The sequence below is a fragment of the Nelumbo nucifera genome, chromosome 5, assembly GCF_055504915.1.
Source record: "Nelumbo nucifera cultivar China Antique chromosome 5, China Antique-T2T, whole genome shotgun sequence".
NCBI lineage: Eukaryota > Viridiplantae > Streptophyta > Magnoliopsida > Proteales > Nelumbonaceae > Nelumbo > Nelumbo nucifera.
Window position 1 is genome coordinate 84,009,261 of NC_142653.1, and position 18,113 is coordinate 84,027,373.

Consider the following 18,113-nt stretch of genomic DNA (forward strand, 5'->3'; position numbering starts at 1 on the left):
GGGTGGAGATAGGTGGAGGCATTGCCAAAGGCGGCGGACGATGGCGCTGATGAATGGGTTGACAGAGGAATAATATGAACGATGTTTTTGCCCTAAATTGATATTATTTTTAAAAAGTTAACCTATTTTTGATTTTTTTTTTAAATATTACTTTTATTGATATTAGGGCCTAAAAGTTGCACTTATCTGCTATAATCCCTATTTAAAACCGACTCTTTATTTGTATATATGGAATGTATCAATACTTTAAACATGCATGTAATATCACATGGTTATTATAATATTTTAAAAATCCAAAATTGCCATCTCTTTCTTCTTCACCATATCTAACACAAATGGATGTTAGTGTTAAATATCCATTTGCCCTCTCCTTTTGCTCTTTAGGCTGCACTCAAAAATCTTGGCCATGGATTTTAACACTAGTAAAATACATAATTGCCGATACATTACATGGGTTGGGGCAAAAAAAACACATTGGACTGGATGGTCCCTAGGATAAGGTCTGATTAGAGAGCCGGTTTGATCGGATACCCGGTAAGACATTACCCCTTTTGCTTCTTTATGCTGCATTGAAAGGTGCAAATTGCAAGCCAACATCTTATCATAGTGAACCCAATTTTAAGTGATGTTTGGTATTGATGATGATCCCTCTTTGTTGATTATCTAGAAATTGATGATTTTTGAAAAGTCACCAAAAATTGTTGTTTGGTATCATTTATATCATATAAGTCATTTTTTGAAAAATCAGCATAGAATTTGTATAGTACTGATTTTTAATGATCATTAGTTTTGTATTAGAGTTATTATTCAATGCCCTATTAGATGTTATGTCTTAAAAAACAAGAATCAACTAAAAATCAAGAAATCATAAAAAAAGTGATCATGAAAAAGGGTTCATTTAGGGGATGCTTGGGACTGGTGCGTTTCACTGGATGCTTATAGTGATTTGGTTTAATATTATAATACATTTATAACGACAAGAAGTTTTTTCAAATTTCAATGTACCATGTCAGTGGGGGTGATGCAGGATCATTAGGCGATTCAAAAAATAAAAATTTGATGTTTCAAGTAACCCTTCTTTTCCCGAATGCCAAAATCAATTATTACAAAAACATTTTTTTTTAAAAAACAGAGCTATCAAATACTATTTTTTTTACTGATTTCGTTTATTTGCTGATGTGGCATGCATAACACATCAGCAGAAATGGGGAACGATGGTGAAACGCACCGGTCCCAATTGTCCCCTTCAATAATCGATTTTTGGCCGATTTTATAAAAATCACTAAAATCAGCCAACATAGCAGTGATTTTCACGAAATCTTCGGGATTCGATCCCATCCGTGTTGGGTCGAATGTTGGAACTCGGGAGTCGGGACCCAGCAGTGCAGACTGCAGACTGAACCCGTCGCATTACATTTCAGATTCCACCGCCCACAAAAAGGAAAATTCCAGATTCCACCTATCCAGACAGCGAATAAACAACGTGAATCGAGGATAATTTCGACATTGTATTCGAAACAGGGGTATATTCGGTATTTGATTGTCCCAAGTCGGAGTGTTAGACCATTAGTCATCAACCCTTGTCTCATTTCTTCAGAGCTCCGCAAATTTCCAACAACACCACCAAAACCAGCGAACGATAACCCGCTGCTTTTCCTCTCCATCCACGTCGGGAAACCTCTTTCCCGCCCATCGGAATTTCCCGGGATCAGAATCAGCTATACTGGATTCCATTTCATCCAGTAAAGAGGTTTTCTCACCTCATTGAGGATTTCCTTACAGCTTCCATGTCTGTTTCTTATTCCCTTTATTCTTGGTTTTTTTCCCTTTTTGACTTATGCAACAAATCAACGTGCTGACATAATAAATGATATTAAATTATTGAATCGGTCTCTTGATCTTTTTAAAGGTTCTCAGTTGGGTTTACTCATCTAATCTCTCGTTCTTCTCTCCTGGTTCTATATGGGAAGCAATGTCCGAACAGGTATATTCTATGTTTCTAATTGCGTCCAAAATCAGGGTTTCCTTTCGGGATTAGGGTTTTTGTCCGGTTGCTACCTGACTTGGGTTTTGCTCATTGTCGTCCAGTCTCAGTTGGGTTTTGATCGTTCAATTTCAACTAGGTTTTGCTCGTTCATTCTCAATTGAATTTTTCTCGTTCTATGTTAACTTGGTCTTGTTCATTCTATCTCATTTGCGTTTTGTCCATTCAATCACAACTGCCATTTTGCTCATTAAATTAAATATCAATTATGATTATTCAATTTCAATTGAGTTTCCCCCGCCCGATCGCAACTGGGTTTTTTCTCATTCATCCTCTCGATACCTGTCGACGTTTGTTCTTTCTGGTTTTCTGGAGATATGTAGTTTTTTTTTTTGTGAGATTGGTAATTTGAATCTGTCGATTGAAATTAATTTTCTTAAACAAATTAATCTTTGCATGTAACCGATGGCCTAACTTGTGGCGAAACTAGGGCATTATTATCGTCATTGAAAATAAAGAATGTTCACTGTTTTCTTGATGTTTTTGACAACTTTGGTTGCGTTTGGATAACCTTGTTTTTAAGCAACTCTTTGTTTTTCACAGTCTCCAAAACTCAAAAGCAAAAGCTTATTCAAACACAAACAAAGAGTTCTTTGTGCATTTATTGTGATTTATGGTGGTATTTATTGTGAGTTATTGACATTAAATAGCTAAATAAATAACTCAGTCCATGATAATTCTTGAATTCGGTTTGTAGGTGTGATTTATGGTGGAAATTAAGTTTTCTTTTAGGATCTTTTATTGACTGGGAGCAATAGCCTCATTTTCATAGCTCTCTTAAATATATGCTGTTCATTCCAACTGATCTTTCTTCAATTTTCATATATTGCCTGTTCATTAGAGATATGGAGTATGCCTTTTGGTTCTACGTGGAACTAAATCATTTTGTGATTTGATATATATATATATATATATATATATATATATATTTTGCATTGTTTTGGTTTAATTTTAGATTTCTTCCATGTAATTTCTCCATGTTGTCATTGATAACTAACTTTTATCTTTTAATTCAATTTTATAAATATTCGTCTGATTTTGTGCAGCTTTGGAGTTTGATTCTTGAGTGACTTTTTGTTCCCTGATTTTCCTTCTGGATACCATACATTGACCATTTTACCTGGAAATTGACTCTTAATACCTTGGATCCTACAAGTTTTTGAGGAAACAACAGATTGATCAGTTTACAGCACTGAAGGATGATCCAGATAAAGCATACCAATTGGAAACATCAAATCTGGTGAACCCTATATGAGTAACAATGGCTTTGAGTTTAAGGCAGGTCCTCTTACATTTAACTCTTTTTGTAGTGTTATATGGTTATGTTGTAGCTGAGCCTGAAAGCAAATTTACTGGAAGGATAAGGACTGCTCCTCAAAGGGATGTAGAAAATACTGTTATAGATGGCTCTGGTATCCAGATTGCCTCTGATGTCTCCAAGGATAAATATAATGGGTTTGGTGAGAGGAAGGGTGGGAATGGTAGAGTATCCATTTCCACAGTTGCATGGTTTACTCTGGCAATGGCTGCTGCAACTGGGTTAGGTGCTGTTCCGTTCTTCTTTGTAGAGCTTGATCCACAATGGGCTGGAGTATGCAATGGAATGGCTGCCGGGGTGATGTTGGCTGCAAGCTTTGACCTTCTCCAAGAAGGCCAGTCCCATGGCAGTGGGAACTGGGTTGTCTTTGGGATACTAGCGGGTGGCATGTTCATTTGGCTTTGTAAGAAGGTAATGTATACCAACCACTTATAATTTGTTTTTTGACATTCTTCAATGCAAATGTCTTTGTGAAGGTGCCAGTGCTTGCTGGTAAGGTCTCTAGCTTGTTATAGCAGAGGTTTGGGATTGAATCACCCCTTCACCAGGGTTGGGGGGGGTGTCTTGGGGATTTGGGGGAGGGCTACCCATTTGCCTCCCACCCTGCCCCGCCCCAAGAAGAAAAGGTCTTTGCAATATGTTTCTATTCCTTCCATGGATAGATTTCATTTTTAAGTTACATAACATTTTATTTCTATTCCTTTCTAAATGAAACTGTCCAGTTTGTCTTGATTTGTATTTTATAGAAGTGTAAAGGTTTGTCATAACATGGTCATGTCCCATTTCTAAGATAGTTTTGATAGGTAACAAGGTCAAGGAATTTTATTAGAATAGAGTAAATTATCTATACAATAGAACCTTAGGCTCAAGAGATGAGTGGAAACAAAAAAAGGTTGGAAAGCAAAAACAGCAATCAGAGGCTTTCTAATTACAGATTTTCATACACAACCAGCCTGGCAAATCTATCTGGATACAAAGAATTTCTATCAATCCCTTCTCTAGCTATCTAGAGCATCTGCAGACTATGATACCCGGTTAGATATACTGGCATGATCGTGGATAGAAGCAACAGGGACACAGCTCTCCATTTTCTAAACATCTCTGTGCGTTTAGTTTACCATGAACTCTTCATTGGTGAAGATGCAATTTCTACATTTACATGTCAACTTTTTCTTATGAAGAGCATCTTTGTTTTCATGCAGTTTCTTGAACAATATGGGGAAATAAGCATGTTGGATATAAAAGGTGCAGAGGCAAGTAAGGTTGTTCTTGTTATTGGGATAATGACTCTTCATTCTTTTGGAGAAGGCTCTGGGGTTGGTGTCTCTTTTGCTGGATCAAAAGGATTTTCTCAAGGCCTTTTGGTAACGTTGGCTATAGCTGTGCACAACATTCCAGAAGGATTAGCTGTTAGTATGGTTCTTGCATCAAGAGGGGTTTCTCCAAAAAATGCAATGCTATGGAGTGTGATTACATCACTACCCCAGGTAGTGTTTGAGCATTTCTTACTGCATAATTTCTAATAACAGTTTGGTTTATGTTTTTAAGGGTGAAAATTGGTTACCCAAATTGAGAATTTACACTTTCAAATTTTAAGAAATGCTCAACCTGAGCCCAACCAAGTTGTACTCCTATATGTTATCCTTTGAGTGAAAGGCAAATGGTTGAATGGAATAGCAAGTGCTGCATATTGGGCAATATGTTACTTTCTTGCTCAAGCTTCATGAATTTAGGTGGATTGTATCATGCAAATACAGTGTTTGAATCTTCTAATAATGCGTGTTATCATCTGAGTGTATATCTTTCAGCAACATAAATACGTAATATAGTGTTAATGAATGCTTTACCTTCTTTCTCAAAAAAAGTGTTAAGTTGTTAATGAACAAACAAACCTCAGATGATGTTTAATTATGAAGTTTCAGTTTATGCTTGGCAGAAAAAAAATCACCCTTTGTTTCACCTCTATGGTTGTTTGATCTCCCTCAACATGTGTGTTGACATATGTTTTTTCCCTGCAGCCTATTGTAGCTGTGCCATCATTCATATGCGCTGATGCATTTAACAAATTGTTACCTTTTTGTACGGGCTTTGCTGCTGGGTGTATGATTTGGATGGTTATAGCAGAGGTCCTCCCTGATGCTTTTAAGGTAATGCGCCTCCATTTATTTTGTATTTCTATTAACATTAATTTTTTTGATAAACAACAGAGTTGCATTAAAATCTGAAGAAAGAACCCAAAACTGTCAAGGCTAGATAGTAGGGAAATTACAACAACATCTAAGAGCTGATCATGCACATCAAATATAACAATTAGCAGGTTACAATTGGATCCTTGGCCCAGGCATTCCCCAAATACACCCTTGACAATTGACACTAGCTTTGGCTAGACTATCAGCAAGGGCATAAGTTGATCTTGGGACTCACTTGAATGAGTTATTTGGGTTTCTTCCGTAATTTTGGCTTCCCTGACCTAGACCCTGAACTTCCATGATGGCTCTTCCTCAGAATTAAGCCATGAGATAACAACTTTACTTTGCAGTGACTGTCAACAATCACCCCCATCCAATTCTGTAGTGCCAACAATTCAGCCTTCAGTGAGTTGCCAACACCAACTGCTTCAATGAAACTTAACTTGATAGTACAAGATTCATCCCTTACAGCAACACCTACCCCTGATTCACCCAGATTGCCCGGACAGAAGCCAACAAAGTTGAACTTGAGGCTGCCTACTTGGGGTGGATCAATTAATCACTCTCTGTGCTCTTCCATTAAACAGTTATCCAGAGTTTTCCACCCTCTTAAAGAGATCATCCATTTTAATACCTTTGAACTCTTCATAAACTGATACCTAATGGACCACCCTTACCTCGATCAAATCAATCAAATACTCCACCCCCACCTCCTTATTATCAAATATCATTGTGTTTCTTTCCCCTAAATGCTCCATAATATTGCAACCCTTAAACAATGTCATAGCAGTTTCTTTCTCATCCTGCTGAGATGTTGGGTTGAACAGCTCTTTTTTGTTTCATTTTTTTGATCAGTAAACATGTATTTTATTAAAATTCAGATTGTAAACAGTTTATACAACTTGGTGATGGGACTATTGATCGCCCTTAATCACTCTATTCTATCCCTCATTACAGTGCAGCCCTAAATAATTGCCGTCTCAATGCCCCCTGTTTTGCTAAACCGTTAGCTAGCCCATTTGCACTTCTTTGGACCCATTTAAATTCAGCCTCAACCTCCTTTGCAATCTTCTCCACTTCCCTAATCACATGTTTAAACGTCCATGGGGTATGACTGCTGTTTGCTGCCCATGAAATTACTACTTTTGAATCCCCTTCCACTTCAACATGTCTGTATCCTAGCTGTTTGGCTAGCTTTAACCCTTGTAGTAATGCCAATAGTTCAGCCTTCAGTGAGTTTCCGGTGCCAATTGGTCCTGAGAACATACCCAATATCCTCCTTTCTGGATTTCTTAATACTCCTATTCTTGAGATGACCGGATTTCCAAAGGAGCTCCCGTCAAAATTCAGTTTTACTTTATTCCCTTCTGGTGGTTTCCACTCCAGCCTTACTCTATCACTTACTGGTATTACTCAACACTCCCCTCTTCTTTTCTTCATACTCCTGTTCTCCTCCTCATAATTTACTCCACTCTTAAGCTTCTCAATCTCACTCAATTTCCTTTTCCTTTGCTTACTCTTCTTTCTCAGGTAAACCTTCTTTCCTTCCGCCTTTATACCGACCATCCTAGCTCCTTCTAAGCCCTCCTTCCCCTCCTGCCTACCTTCCTCTATTCCCTCCAAGGTTTCGTTCTGGGTTGGCTTTGTTTGGGTAATGGGTTGGTTTAGGCTAGCATAAGCACAATCCAAACCTAAGGTTGGGTCAGCTAGAACTTCCAGGATTAAAGATACAACTCTAGCCCTCTCTTCCTCTACTCTATCAATCACAAGGTTCTTTGGCTCCAAGACTATGGCACTTCGGATTGAGAGTTCCATAGCAGGTGGGGATCTGACAGGACTTGCACAGGTAGCCAAGCATAAGTTAGAAACCTCTTTAGAAGGAAGTAAAGGAATAAAAGACGGAACAAGAGATAAAAGTGTAGGGGTTCCCTGATTCAACAAGTCCAAATTCTTCCTTCGATCAAAACCCACTTAGTGAGAGTCCTTGGCAAGTAATTTGTTTCATTTCTTTTATTATTTTTTGATAAATGAATGAAATTGTTATTAATAGTGAAAAAGTGAGCATACAAACAGCCTAAGAAGAGGCACGAGATGCAACCTCTTTTTTAAGGATGAAAGCATGAAACTCACACTAAACAGAAATCAGTTTACAAAGTTTCCCAGTAAAGAAAACCCTTGAGACCCCTTGTCTAGCAAGAGAATCAGCCGAAACATTTTCTGATCTGCTAACCCACTGAAAATTGGCTGACATGTTTCTTGTAAGCCAGTTAACTCTTCTTACGAGATCCCTATAATTCCATTTAACAGTATTTGGGTTTGCCAACCAACCCACAGCCACTTTGGAATCTCCCTCAATTACCAAATTCTCCACTTCGGGTTGGTTGGCAAGCTGTATTCCTTGTACTGCTGCTAGTATCTCAGCCCTTGTAGAGTCTCCAACTTCCACTGGTCCTGAGTATAAGGAAAGAATGTTGCCTATCCTCATCTCTCAAAACCCCTCCTATGCCCTACAACCTTGGGTTCCCTTGACTACTCCCATCAAAGTTCAATTTCACAGCACCCTCCGGAGGGGGTAGCCACTGCTGCCTAGTTTCTCTTGAGATCATCATGGGAGTAATTATCAAAAAGTGCTGAAGCTTTCAGCCAAAGGTATTTGGCTCTAGCACATTTCCACATTAATTTCCCCCTCTTCATGGGCCAACCAAAGATAGACGGGTCGAAGAGCAAATTCACATCGGATGGCTAGTTCCACCTGCACCCAAACAACAAGAAAATCCAATTTCAAATAGCTGTGTCAAAGGAGCAAGATATGATCAGAGGTAACAGTCCTCACAAAGCATTTTACAAAGAGTGCACCAGTTTGGGGACAAACATATAAAATGTTTCTTTTTTTGCAAGTTGTCCAAAGTATTAATCTTACCATGGTAAACTTCCTAGCAAAAAACCGCTATTTTAGGGGGGATGTGCCTAGACCAAATTTCTTTAACTAGAAACACCCAAGGGGAGGAAGTGGAGCTAAGGGACTTGAAGAAAGAGGCACAAGAGAAGGAGACACTCGGGGTTAAGGTCCAAATTTTTCTATCAGGATTAAGAGGGTCTAAACAAACAGTCACATAGGAGTAACAACTCAGCTGTACAAGCAGACTCCTCTTCCCTCAACCCTCTACGAAAGCCAAAATCCCAGTTTAAGGACAAAGGGAGGACTGGGGAGGACAAGAACCTAGGGGCCGGCTGAAGGGATGAGAGATCCATCGTATGGATGCCCAAAGATTGCGGAATAAGGGGGCGAATTTCAAAAAATTCTCTCCCTTCAAGTGGGAATCACATTCCCTATTTAGAAAATCATATTTTCAAGGATCATTCTTGAACCATAAACTGAACCAGATCTGAACCAAAAGGAGTAAGAGAGGATTATACCTGATACGGAGAAACAGTATCCCCCAACAAAGGTGTTCACACCCAAGGAAGGATCCAAAGACTGCTCCCACTGAAAATGGCGCAATGTAGGATGGAGCAGAATCAACAGTGTTCTTCTCCAAGAACTCTGTCCTTCGCAAGAAACAGCAAGATGGCACGTGAGCACAACTTCCTATCAATTCTTCCTCCAAGAACTGATGTCAAGATCAAATCTTGACTTCTCCCACAACTGGAGATCGAACTAGCAAACAGGGCGACAAGAAAGAATTCTGCAAGGTTGCTTAATTCTTTCTTTTGTGTTTCTCAGCACTAAAGAGGATGTGAATCTGTGTCTAAGGCTGCCGCCCTCTCCTTCTTTTGTTAACCCAAAAGATCAGCTTCTAATCCAATTAGGAGCTGCTTATCCAAATCATATTTGGATCAGCCCTCTCTTTAGGTGACAAGGATAAACCCTTATCTTATCTGCAGATTAGATTAGCTTTCTCCTAATCTCATTAGGAGGTTTCTAGATCTGAATCACATTCAGATCTGGACTCTCTGAGTGGATAGGGTCAAGATCTTATCCTATCTGCTAATCCATCTCAGAATTCGCCCCATAATTAACTAGTTAAATAGCCCAGTTCGAAATGGGCTTTAGGCCCATTAAGCTTATGTGCTCACTTAACCTTCCTAACTGTTGCCCAGTTGGGCTTCCTTGTATGGCGTGGGACCCAAGCATTGATCTACACATCAGCCACATGGGTTCGGCCCAGCCTTTGTTACAAAGCCTGGCCGAATACACTGTTATGGATAGTGCACCCCCTGAAACCCATCAAATGGGCTCTATGGGCCCAACACTTACCCTAAGTGGTCCCTGGGCCAAGCCACCTTGTAACACCCAGGGACTGTGGGCAGATGCAAGATTAGCCCATCAGGTATTATCCTCAATGGTCTTACACTTAACCTCTCAGCCTATAATGATCATACACTGCCCGACAAGAGAGGACCTCTCCCTCGGTTGCAAGGAACAATGTTGCACTCTCTACTTATATGGATCCCGGGAATTAAAACCTTCTTGCAAACATTTTAGAAACCATAATATATATACTTTTATATTTCATATAAAATATACTTTGCAAAACAAATCTCAACGATTGAAATCGGCTGCCGGCAGTCTTGGTTTCCATCAGTGAGAGTGCATCCCCGATCATTACCTTTGTCCGACAAAGGGGCTGATCCTGTCACTATGATCATCCATTCAGATGAATTCTCAGACTGTCCCAACATACCTAGGTTTTGACCCCCGCTAAGGATCTCACTAATTGGTACATCAAAGACAGCTCAATCCGACACCTAGTGCGGTATCATAATCGAGTCTAAGGGTCGGGTGTAACTTTCCAGTTTTGCCCATCAATCTCCAAGGTCCAGGGCAATACTGGAAATCTGGTCCAGTTCAAAGATTCAATCAATCATACACTGTATGTGCCTAGGGTCTCACCCTGGCAGTTGAGACAGGCCACCCCAACCGACTTGGTGGCACCACAGTGTCAACCTTATCAGCATAGGTCTCCCCAGACCGACCCACTGGCTGTGAACATTCTAAACTAACACGAGTCTCATTAAGTGTCCAGCTTAAGGGTATTACACAGAAACATACCAAGGGAACATGAATCAAATATGTACTTTTATTCATTTACAATAAACTCATAAAGTACATCATACTGATTGAAGCTAAGGGCATACAAAACTGTCTAACACCGACTCTTTTTTAAAGAGGGATTAGGGATATGGAATAAAAGGAGGAAAATAGGTCTTTGAGAGGTTGGTTACCCACCCAAGTATCTTCCCTAAAAGAACAGAATTACCAGAGTAGACATCATACCTTGCAAATCTGAGGAACTTTGGGAGAATGCCAGAGATTGCCTAAGGCCTTCGTTATGATGGGCCTAAGACCTCATTTTTATTATTTGTTCTTACAGCCACCCTATGAGGGGCATTCTTTTAATTTCTTCTTTAGTTATGTTTAGATTGAATAAAATTTGATTAGAGGGCTGGGGGACAACCACGATTTTTTCTTCCAAAGTCCTTCCTTCCTTCCTTCCTTCCTACTGTTTCAGATCAGTATCTCTTGATTTCTTTGATTGAATACACAGATTTATTGCAGTTTTGGTTGATAACTTGGTGTTAGAGCCAAGTCCTTTTCGTTTTCTCTCTTCTTTCAACCCATGCACTCTAGGATTAGCAGTGTGTATGGAGTACTAACTTGCTGATCATCTACAATTGATTTCACCTGGTTGGGAGAGGATTTAGGAGTATTGTTTGCTGCCTAGAAAGATTACTGGAGAGTTTTGCCCTAAATTTGAACCAACCTGAGAAGAGCCACTTTTTGGTTGCGATACCTAGGGAGACTTCCAGGCTGGCATTTTGTGGTTAAAAGCTTCCTGGTGGACCCTCATTGAGATCAATCTGCATTGGAAATTGTTTGGTGTTTACTGGATGGAGCGACTGAACTTTCTCCAATTTCTCCTAGGTCTTGAATTGAGGTATCTTGATCCAGGGAAGAATTGATTGTAGGTCAGTTGCTCTGGGGTTGTAAAACCTTGTTCTTGTTTACAGTAAAACTTCCAGTGATTTCCCAGTTAAAGAGGTCTGGTCAAGGCCAATTCCACTTAAAATTGCTGTTTTTTGTTGGGAAGTGTATTATGGTAAAATTAATACTGTGGACAATGTACAAAAAAGAGACCTTATTCATGCTTGTCCCCCAATTGGTGCATTTTATGTAAAGTGCAGAATGAGGACTGTTATCACCTACTGATTTCTTGCTCTTCTATTAGTAAATATTTGGAATTGGGTTTTTGTGCTGTTTGGGTACAGGTGGAACCTGCCTCTTGAAGTAAATCTGCTTTTTGATCCGTCTTTTTTTGGTTGGCCAATAAAGAGAGGGAAAGTAATGTGGAAATGTATTAGGGCAGCCCTCTTATGAACCATTTGGAGGAAAGAAATACCAGAATTTTCTAGAAGGAGAGAAGCATTTTTGAAATAAAGGATTGTATAATGACAAGGGCAATCCTTTGGTTAAAAACTACTGATCTCTTTGCTGATTACTTTAGTGATGACCTTCGAAGGAGTTGGGCAGCAGTGGCCTCCACATCATCCAAGAAAAATAGAACACAAGCAAGTTGGTTACCCCCTCCGGAAGGAGTTGTAAAGTTGAACTTTGATGGGAACAGTCAAGGCAATCCAGGACCTTCGGGTATAGGAGGGTTCTTGAGGAATAAGGATGGCAACATTCTGTCCTTATTCTCAGGTCTAATGGGTTATGGAGACTCTACAAGGGCTGAGATATTAGCTGTGGTACAAGGACTACAGATTTCCAACCAACTTGGAGTGACTAATTTGATAGTTAGGGGGCGTTCTTTTTTCGGATTTTGAGAGGGGGGAAAGTTGGTCAATGGGATTTTGGTTCCCATTGACCAAGAATCCCATGTTCTTTTTTCAGATTTATGTGGGGACCAGGGAAAGTTTATTTTCCTGCGTACCACTTACCTGGGTAAGTGATACCCATCTCCTAGGTGGGTAAATAACTTTCCCACCTAGGGGGAAAGTTGCCAACAATTGAATGAGACAAAAATGCCCCTTTTAATAATGGATTTTTATGGATAAAATGGTCATTGCCTTATTTACATGAGAAATAAAGAACACGGGTAAATGCACTTACCCGGGTAAGTAACTTACCGAAAAGCGAACAAGGCCTTAAAGGAGACTCTTAAGGTGATCGTGGGATGGATGTCGGACCCAGAAACTGTTGTTTGGGGATATAGGGACATCATCAAAAAAGTCAAATGGCTTACGAGAACCATGAAAAGAGTTGGGTTTGGAACCACCTTTAAGGGGAGGTAACACCTCGTGCCTCCTCATAGGGTGCTTCATGCTTGTACTATTTCTATCTCTATTTAATAAAATACCATTCATTCATAAAAAAAATATTCCAGTGATTTCTTGAATCAATGAAGCAATCTGGACTTGATTCCAAGCAATTTACAAATCTTGGAGTTGGTCCAGCAGGCGCTGTAGGCAATTTTTACAATCCTGTAACTACAGTAAAGCTGGATAGGACAAATTTCTTGGAGTGGACTCAATCCATGTGTATTTATGTGTGTAGTAGAGGGAAGCTAGGTTATGTTACAGGCTATAGTAAGAAACTTAAGGAGACCGATTCTTCTTATGAGTAGTTGATGCAAGAGAATTACATGGTAATTGGATGGCTTGTAAATTCGATGCAACCTCACATTAGTAAGCATTATTTGTTGATGTTCAAGCAAGGAAGTATGGGATAGTGTGGCTAAGACATATTCTCAGAAGATGGATTCAACCTCACATTAGTAACCATCTATATTCTGTCCTTCATTTCCTAGCCTTACTAACCTTCCCTTTTCCCTCTAGCTCTACAATTTTTTATCCCTAAGGTTTCATATACGTCCTCTACGACTACATTCACAACACACCCTTCAGCCTCCCTCCCCATAATCACCAGTGTGCTCCCTCAGTTCCCTCCTAAACCCAAAGCCAATTCTCCACCTCCCTTGTTACTAGAATCTACAACAACCTCCCAGTACTCCTTCCCAGTCTCTTCCAACTACCAATTCAGATTATCCTCCATTTGCTTCCAAATACTTTCACTCAACTCTCTATCTCTCTGTTTCCACCCCTCCCTCCAATCCATCCTCATTCTCATCAACAATTATTGTGGTATTTGGAGAGTTTTCCTTATCATACCAGTCTTGCCTGCCTTCAATGTTCACACAAGCAGTTCTATTGGCATATTTGAAGTCAAAGTAAGCAGTTGAAAGACCACGGCCTATCTGTAGATCAGGAATTTTGTTAGATGGCAGGGGAAGCCAAGTAATATAAGAGATCAGATCTGAAGGCAAGATAGGTCATGAATCTCAAACAATAAGTAATTGTTTTCTACAGGAGACTGACAAAGGCTTATGGTTGACTCCAATTTGAATTCAGAAACCGAAGGCATAAATCAATCCTTAGACTTCTCATCTATAGTACCACATTTGTCTTATGACAGTAATAACTTTGCTTTTTTTTATTATAATTTTTGTCTGTGTTGTACTCCTTTTTGAAAAATTAACTACATATAAGAAATGCCATGTAAATGCTGCTTGTTCTTGCAAAATAACATCTGCTGAATGTTATGCAAGTTTCTTCTGCTTTTTCGTCATTAGTAAGTTTATTAATTAATTTATTTATTGTCACCAGGAAGCCTCCCCTTCTCAGGTTGCTTCTGCAGCTACACTGTCTGTAGCATTTATGGAAGCTCTTGCTACGGTGCTCCAGAGTTTCAGCAATCAGTACAGGTATGTTATTTGTTTCCTACTTCTCTATGATAATAGAATATGGTATGGGCCGTATGGCATGTCATAGCTCAGGTAAAAACTTTAGTTGTAAAAACAGGCCACAGGAAACATAACATTTTTTTTGATTCACCATTACATTCATATGATTATTTTAGACACTGTTATGTGATTAGATCATCGTCATCATCATCCAAGCCTTGTCCCAACTATATGGGATCAGATACATGAATCTTGTTTTTCCATTCCATTCTATTCAGTGTCATACCCATTGTTAAATATGGGCGCTTGAGTGATTTCTTATTACTTTCACCCAAGTCCTTTCTGGTTTGCCCCTAGCTCTTCTAGCCCCTTCAACTTGTAGCAGATCCCTTTTCTTAACAGGTGCTGTAGTAGGTCTTCTATGCACGTAACCAAACCATTTCAATCTACTTTCTCTCATTTTATAACCTATCGGAGCTTCTCTTATGTTATTAGATAATGCAAAGAAAAGCAAAACGTAGGTTTGTCAATGCTTTCACAGTGGGAGTTGAGGAGTCCATTAGATTCACCCATTTGGTATACAATTGTTCATTTCTTAATCACCTGGTATGCCAAATCCAAGTCCATTCCTTTTGGATAGCATCATTTTTTGCTCTGTCTTGTGATTAACCTATGAAATATATTGTCCAAACTGACAAGATGGTTGTTTGTGATACAATACTTCTTTCTGTGTACAGCTTTACATGCTTGTGTAAGTTTGCTTGTTCATGTTCTTGTTTCAATTACTTGAGTTTTGATTGGTTCATTCTGCAGCTTGGAGGATGCTTCTGGCTTCTTTGTTTCACTACTTTTTGGTCTAGGGCCATTTTTTGGTGGTGTCTCGCTTATTGCATTTGCTATTGCCTTCCATCTTCAACATGCTCTTCTCACTGGTGTGGCTTCTGGCATTGCCTTTGCCCTTGCTGCCTGGCGCCCACTACAATTACTCGCCTCTTCAAAGATGGGCTTCTTCCCACTTCTGTTACTCCTTGTGATGGGTGCTCTCTTATTTCGCACTTCAACATCCGGCATTTTGAAGCTTGCAAGCCACAAAAAAGCTTCAGTGAATGAATTGTCAGGCGCTTCAGGTTTTATAGTGAGTGCTCTCACCCTACAGTCATTCTTGGCATGTGGGGCCGTTGGTTTGCATGCTTTGGTGGAGGGCCTTGCACTGGGAGTGGCTGCACCAAAAGCTTATGGGCTGGGGCGGCACATGGTCCTTCCTGTCTCCTTACATGGACTTCCTCGAGGAGCTGCAGTTGCCAGCTGCATATTTGGTGCTACTGACAGCTGGCGTGCAGCACTGGCAGCTGCCACCCTAACTGGATTTGCTGGTCCAGTCTCAGCAATTGGAGCAATTCTTGCTGGAATTGACTACAGTGGGCTTGACCACTTGATGGTCTTTGCATGTGGAACATTAGTCCCGAGCTTTGGGAGCATAATCCAACGTGCAGTTAAATTGGATGTTCGGAAGAGCAGTGTTGGGTTTTTGGTGGGTATGGGATTTGCAATAGTTTGCTTATTGTCCACACGATTAGTTTGCTTACACACTCCTTACTGCAATTCTGCACCTGAGGCTGTTACTTGAGGTAAGTGAGCTCATCCAGGGATGTCTGACCAATCGAGCTTTTGAGAAAGAAACTGATAGACTGAAGTTTTCCCTTTCTCAAGGGAAGGAGGGTGGATTGTGACAAATTGTAAGTTAGAAAAAAGGAATAGTAAAAAGAAAAAAAAGGTAAACTATTGTAAACAGACAAGTTTGGAATTTATGCATGTAATATAGGGCAATGCTTTTCTATCTCGTATGAGTCATGGTAGTGATTCCAGCAGTTTGATTTTGAGAAGCGCCACTGTTGACTATGCAAGCATATAAGGATTAAGGAGGCAGAGTTCGAAACCCTGATGGTTTCTTTATATAGAATTGAGGGAAATGTCTGGCAGTCCGCGAGGTCTCGGTTGCAGATTTCACTCAATTATTGCTTGCCACTTCATATGGGAAGAACTGGCTCCTCTCACTGTTCTTTGATTTTCCTAAAATCGAAGACCAAATAATTACAAAGATCTAGAGGTTCAAGAGGGGTATTGGAAGAGATCCAAGCGGTAAGTGTCAGGTCTGTTCTTTAAAGCGCCGTTTCCCTCTTCTTTATGGCACAATCAAAAGAAAGGAAGAAAAACCCTAAAAACAGGGCGGGGGGGGGACATATTAAGAAATTGAGAGGGTTCTGAAAGAAAAGTGGTTTAGATCAACCATCTTTCCTGGCTTCATTGGTTAATTGAATGGCATTTTCTTGTGTTATAACAAACACAAGAAGATATTGTTGTATTGTTTCTTAGTTATATCAGGCGAATTTTTAACTAAAAATGTTGAAGTGGACTGTGGAGAGATTGCAGCGGTGGCGTCTGAGAATGACGATGGTCGTTTATCAAGTGGACCAGTAGTTCAGCCCGGGTCTCCTGTAAGCAAATACTCTGCACGCAATGTAAAATTTAGGGAGAATGATGCTTCAGCCCAGGGTCAGAAATTTTAGGCCCAAAGTACAGTTGGGGTGGGTGCCAGTTCAGGAATAGATGTCAATTTACGGGTGGGAATTGGTGTGGAGTGGGGGGTTTTTGACATTTTGAATGTTTATATCCAAGGTTCAAAGTATCGGAAAGATAATTTTGAGAGACGTATTGGGATACACTTTGGATATGTATGGATACGAACGAAAAATTAAAATACACATAAATATGCTAAAAAGCTTAAATAAATCCTAGAAAATATATTAATAACGATAGTTACAAGTTTTAGACGATTGTAAATAAGTTATTTAAAAGTAAAAAACTGTAATTTAATGGTCTATATAAAATTTGAGATATTGAGACACACTTAGTAACTATTGACAAATGATGGAATAACGTGAAAAAAAAAACTAAAATGTATATTGATATACATTAGTTTTAAAATAATCAATATAATTTATCCTAATATTTATTAATACATACATTTTAATAATTAATTCTAACATTTATTGATAAGCATGCACTAAGAAAAAGAGAAAAGTTACTTAAAAAATAAAAATGCATAAACAAATAACAAGCAAATGGGTGTGGCTTAGTGGTGAACCTCTAGTTCTTAAAGCCTAATGTTTAGGGTTCGAATCTTGCTATTGCTAATTTGTAGTATACTAACAAAACGAAATTAATGAGAAGAGAATTCCAATTAGGCGCTAAAATTGAGATTCAAAGTTTTGTGTATCGGACTTGTACCGGAATGATACGTATCGACTGATGCGTTGCGGAATTTTGAACATTGTTTATATCTCTACAGTGGAAATCTGAAATCTGCATTGGGCCTATTCGTACTTCTTTATAAAATTTATAGGGGGGATGTTGATGTCAGTGTTCAGAGTGCGTGCAAGAGATCCTGTTGCTCAAGTGTTCTCCCTATGTATCATTATCACGCATGAGAAAACTTACCCTGGAACTCTTGCAAACAAAATCTTACATGGCATCCAACTGCATATTGGCATGTTTCCTCTATATAAAAGGGTAACACGAGGCTCCCGTCAATGTAGGCTCTAGGAAGGGATAGATGCAAACAGCCTTATTCCTGCACACATGGTTTTTAAAACCGACCCGGTGATCGAACCGGTCAGGGGTCTGGTTATCGGGTCGAACGGTCTGACCGTTTGAAATGAATGATTGGTCCGTTCTGGCAGAGAAAAAAAAAACGGTCAAAACCATTCGAATGATTAACCACCCTGTTCAGCGGTTCGCTGACCAAAATCAATAGTCAG

General features: G+C 39.5%; 1 protein-coding gene across 2 annotated transcripts; it reads left to right on the forward strand.

The window, feature by feature from the left end:
- The first annotated feature begins 1,557 nt into the window (after positions 1-1,557).
- LOC104612973 (ZIP metal ion transporter family) lies at positions 1,558-16,132 on the forward strand. 2 transcript variants are annotated; one of them, XM_010280645.3, is made up of 7 exons: positions 1,558-1,789; positions 1,910-1,984; positions 3,091-3,773; positions 4,565-4,849; positions 5,381-5,509; positions 14,219-14,316; positions 15,109-16,132. In XM_010280645.3, the coding sequence occupies exons 3-7, from the start codon at positions 3,306-3,308 to the stop codon at positions 15,920-15,922; spliced, it is 1,794 nt and encodes a 597-aa protein (XP_010278947.1). In that variant the 5' UTR covers positions 1,558-1,789; positions 1,910-1,984; positions 3,091-3,305; the 3' UTR covers positions 15,923-16,132. The 2 variants fall into 2 exon arrangements, with proteins under 2 accessions (XP_010278947.1, XP_010278948.1); XM_010280646.3 differs by lacking the exon at positions 1,910-1,984 and having other exon boundaries at positions 1,576-1,789.
- The last annotated feature ends 1,981 nt before the right edge of the window (positions 16,133-18,113 follow it).